The sequence below is a fragment of the Pteropus vampyrus genome, unplaced genomic scaffold (genome assembly GCF_000151845.1).
Source record: "Pteropus vampyrus isolate Shadow unplaced genomic scaffold, Pvam_2.0 Scaffold292, whole genome shotgun sequence".
In the NCBI taxonomy this organism is placed as follows: domain Eukaryota; kingdom Metazoa; phylum Chordata; class Mammalia; order Chiroptera; family Pteropodidae; genus Pteropus; species Pteropus vampyrus.
The window spans coordinates 199,568-202,798 of NW_011889073.1; the positions used below are offsets into that span (position 1 = coordinate 199,568).

The 3,231-nt window shown below is 42.3% G+C and overlaps 1 protein-coding gene across 1 annotated transcript in view; it reads right to left on the reverse strand.

The window, feature by feature from the left end:
- The window catches only part of FNDC1 (fibronectin type III domain containing 1), a 106,382-nt gene that overhangs the window by 33,784 nt on the left and 69,367 nt on the right, over positions 1-3,231 (reverse strand). Inside the window, exon 18 of the mRNA XM_011376308.1 lies at positions 2,354-2,476. Coding sequence (XP_011374610.1) covers positions 2,354-2,476 — 123 coding nt within the window. The remainder of the gene's footprint in view (positions 1-2,353; positions 2,477-3,231) is intronic.

Genomic DNA, 3,231 nt, shown 5'->3' on the forward strand with positions numbered 1-3,231 from the left:
CTGGCCCTGCGCGTCCCTTCCACCTGGCTGTTCCTGAGTTACACCTTTTTATAATAAACTGGTGATCTCGTGAGTGACATGTTTTCTCTGCATGTAGTGAGCTGCTCCAGCAACTTAGTAGAACCCACAGAGGGGGTGTGGGAACCTTGGGTGCATAGCTGGTCGGCCAGAAGCACAGGTGACAACCTGGACTCGTCCCGGTGACTGAAGTCGGTGAGGAGAGGCATTCTTATGGACTGAGCCCTCACCCTGTGGGATCTGATGCTACTCCAGGTCATGTCAGAATGGAGTTGAACTGTAGGACACCCACCTGGTGTGGGAGAAACCTGTGCCCGATATTGGGAGTAGAATCAGAGCATCAAAAGCACTCAAAACAACAGGAAAAATTCTCCTCCTTACAACCTCATTCACAAAGACCTCTGATAAGCTCTTCTTATGACAAACGTCGCTTCCAAATAAACACAGTCATTTTTATGTGAGGTCACAGTAGCCTCTGAGGTGCCTCCCAGGCATGGTTTGGGCCAGGGGGCGAGGGGGGTGGTAATCCAATCCCCACACGTGTGTGAGACTGTTCATTAGATCTCTCTCTCTCTTTCTCTTTCCACAAAACGAGATAATTTTGCAGATCACTATGGAGCATTCATCCCAGGGCAAGATTCTCACCTGGTCAGTCCTTGCAGAACTTGGGGCCTCTGGACTTGGCCCAGACCTCGAGCCTCCAAGGTTTACGTTCTAGAGTTTGTGACAAACTCTTAGATCTTTCTAGTAAATCTCTCAAAGGAAAGACTGCTGTAGCATTTGTTACCATTTCTCCTTTGAAGTAGAAATGATGCCCTAACCTCCTCAAAAAAACTTTTTAGGGTAACTCAACAACTGCTCTCACCCTTTGGCCCGGTTGAGCCCTGCCAGATGAGCGGTTACCTGCCCTTCTACCAGTGAGTGTATCAATTCACCAGCACCTCTGTACAGAGCCAAAGTCATGACCACAGTCACAGAAACACAGTGCAATTCAAATAATGCATAGTAATCCTGGGGTACTGCAAGATCCTGAAAAAATGAAGAACTGTGATATATTTTATATGCTTATTTTGATGGTTAATTTTATGTATTAACTTAGCTAGTCCATGGCACCCAGATATTTGGTCAAATATTATTCTAGGTGTTTCTATAAAAGTGTCTTTTAGATGAGATTAACATTTAAGTCAGCAGATTTTGGGTAAAGCAGATTACCCTCCATAATGTGGGTGGGCCTCATTCAATCAGTTGAAGACCCTAATAGAAAAAGACTGACCTCCCCTGAAGAGGGAGGAATTCTGCCAGTGGACTCAAGCTGCAACTTCCACTTTTCCCTGGATATCCATCCTGCTGGTCTACCTTGCAGGTTCTGGACTTGCCGGCCTTTACAATCATATGAGCCAGTTCCTTAAAATCTCAATCTCTCTTTCTCTCCTTCTCCTTCTGCCTCTGCCTCCATTGGTTCTGTTTCTCTGGAGAACCTTCACTAATACACTTATTTTATTGTTTTGCATATTTTACTGTATCTTAATTCTTTGAAAATGGGTGATTTTGTACCATTTTTTTCCAAACTAAAAAAGTCGATACATCAGAAAGTCTCATGTCTTGAAAATGCCAGATCACTAAGAGTTGAGTGCATAATGGAAAAAGTGTTGGACTTCGTTCAATTGTTGTTTATTTAGTTGTTTGTTTGGGGTGTTGGGGGAGTCAGTAACACATAGCAAATTGTTAACTTTTGAGATGAATATACTTCTTCGCACCTTATAATACCATGATCGAACAGTTGATACACTGTCACCTGAAGCATATCATGACTGGTTCGCATTTACTTTTTTCTTCCTCTGTACTTTTTTTCTTGCCATTCTCCACCTAGAAGGACCTCTAATCTGTCTAGATATCTTTATAAGCCCAGATTCTGCCTCTTCTGAAGATTTTCCCTGACAGCCTCAAGTGGCCTGCCCTCCCTGGAACTTAGATGGTCACTGTAATCTGCACAATTACTTGACAAGAGGACAATCGTGTGATAACACTTGTCATTATCTATACTTTAAGTTGTATGCTCTTAGTTACCTTTCACATATTTATCTTCACTTTTTGGTTATAGACTATCTTCCTGAGAATAGGGGTGAGGTCCTACATTCCTTTATATTCCTTTGTTCTCCCTGCCTCCCCTAGGCTCACCCCAATTCAAGCACATAGTAGGAGCATTTCGTTGACTCCTTATTTTTATGATCCACAATGTTGCCAACATCTGTCTTCACATGGGAAACCAAAGGCAAGGCCACAGTGGATTTCTCCCACCCCCCAGTGTAACATATCAGACGTTTGTTCTCATTACCTTGAATGTTAGGAAGGGCTTCTATGTAGGACTGAGGCCCTGTTCTTCCATCAAGGTGTGAATCCACAAATTGGCAATGGTCTTCGCCTCTTCCCCAGCTGTCCCCAATGTTGTAGAATGTATCTGCATGAAGGAATAAAACAGGTCAGTGACTGGCCAAAAAGAAAAAGAAAAAAAAAATGGTTTAGGAGTCTGCACGAGCTTTGGAGATCATTTGAATTGGGTACATTACTCGAACTTTGTGTGTTATACTTTCCATGTTTGAAAAATGGTGATAATGGCACCAACCTCATAAGCGTTGCCAAATATTTAACAAGTGTTCATTAAGTGGAGACTGTTAATTTTACAGGCAATTTCAGCCTAGAAATGGTAGACGTTTTTACTCCTCGTCTAAAAATAAAAGAATAAAGGAAACTAGTAGATTCAGAGCATGAAGACCTATAAAAATAGAAGAACCTATTTTCCTCCATAACTAGTAGAGTGCGCGTCTGTGGCATGAGACACTGTCCGTGGTGCTGAACTACAACTGCACAGTAGGGCAAAGTCGTTTTTCTCAACCTTGGGATACTGGAGATGGCCGTGTAACCACTTCTAGGAATTCAGGAGAGGAAAAGGGCAGAGGTGGAGGAGAAAAGAAAGAGCAGAGACGTGGGTGTTGGCAGAAGCATGGACACTGAGAAATGGTCACAGTACAGGATGGTCAAGAAGACTTTGTTGTCACGTTGTCTTGAAATAATCACCACTAGCAAGAAAAAAGCAAAGCAAAACAACAACAAAAAACCCTGACCCATAACAAAATATAGACCAGCTGAGGAAAAGTTGAAAAAAATGTATGTACTAAAAAATCAGAAGTTTGAAATTCAAACAAATTTGTGTAG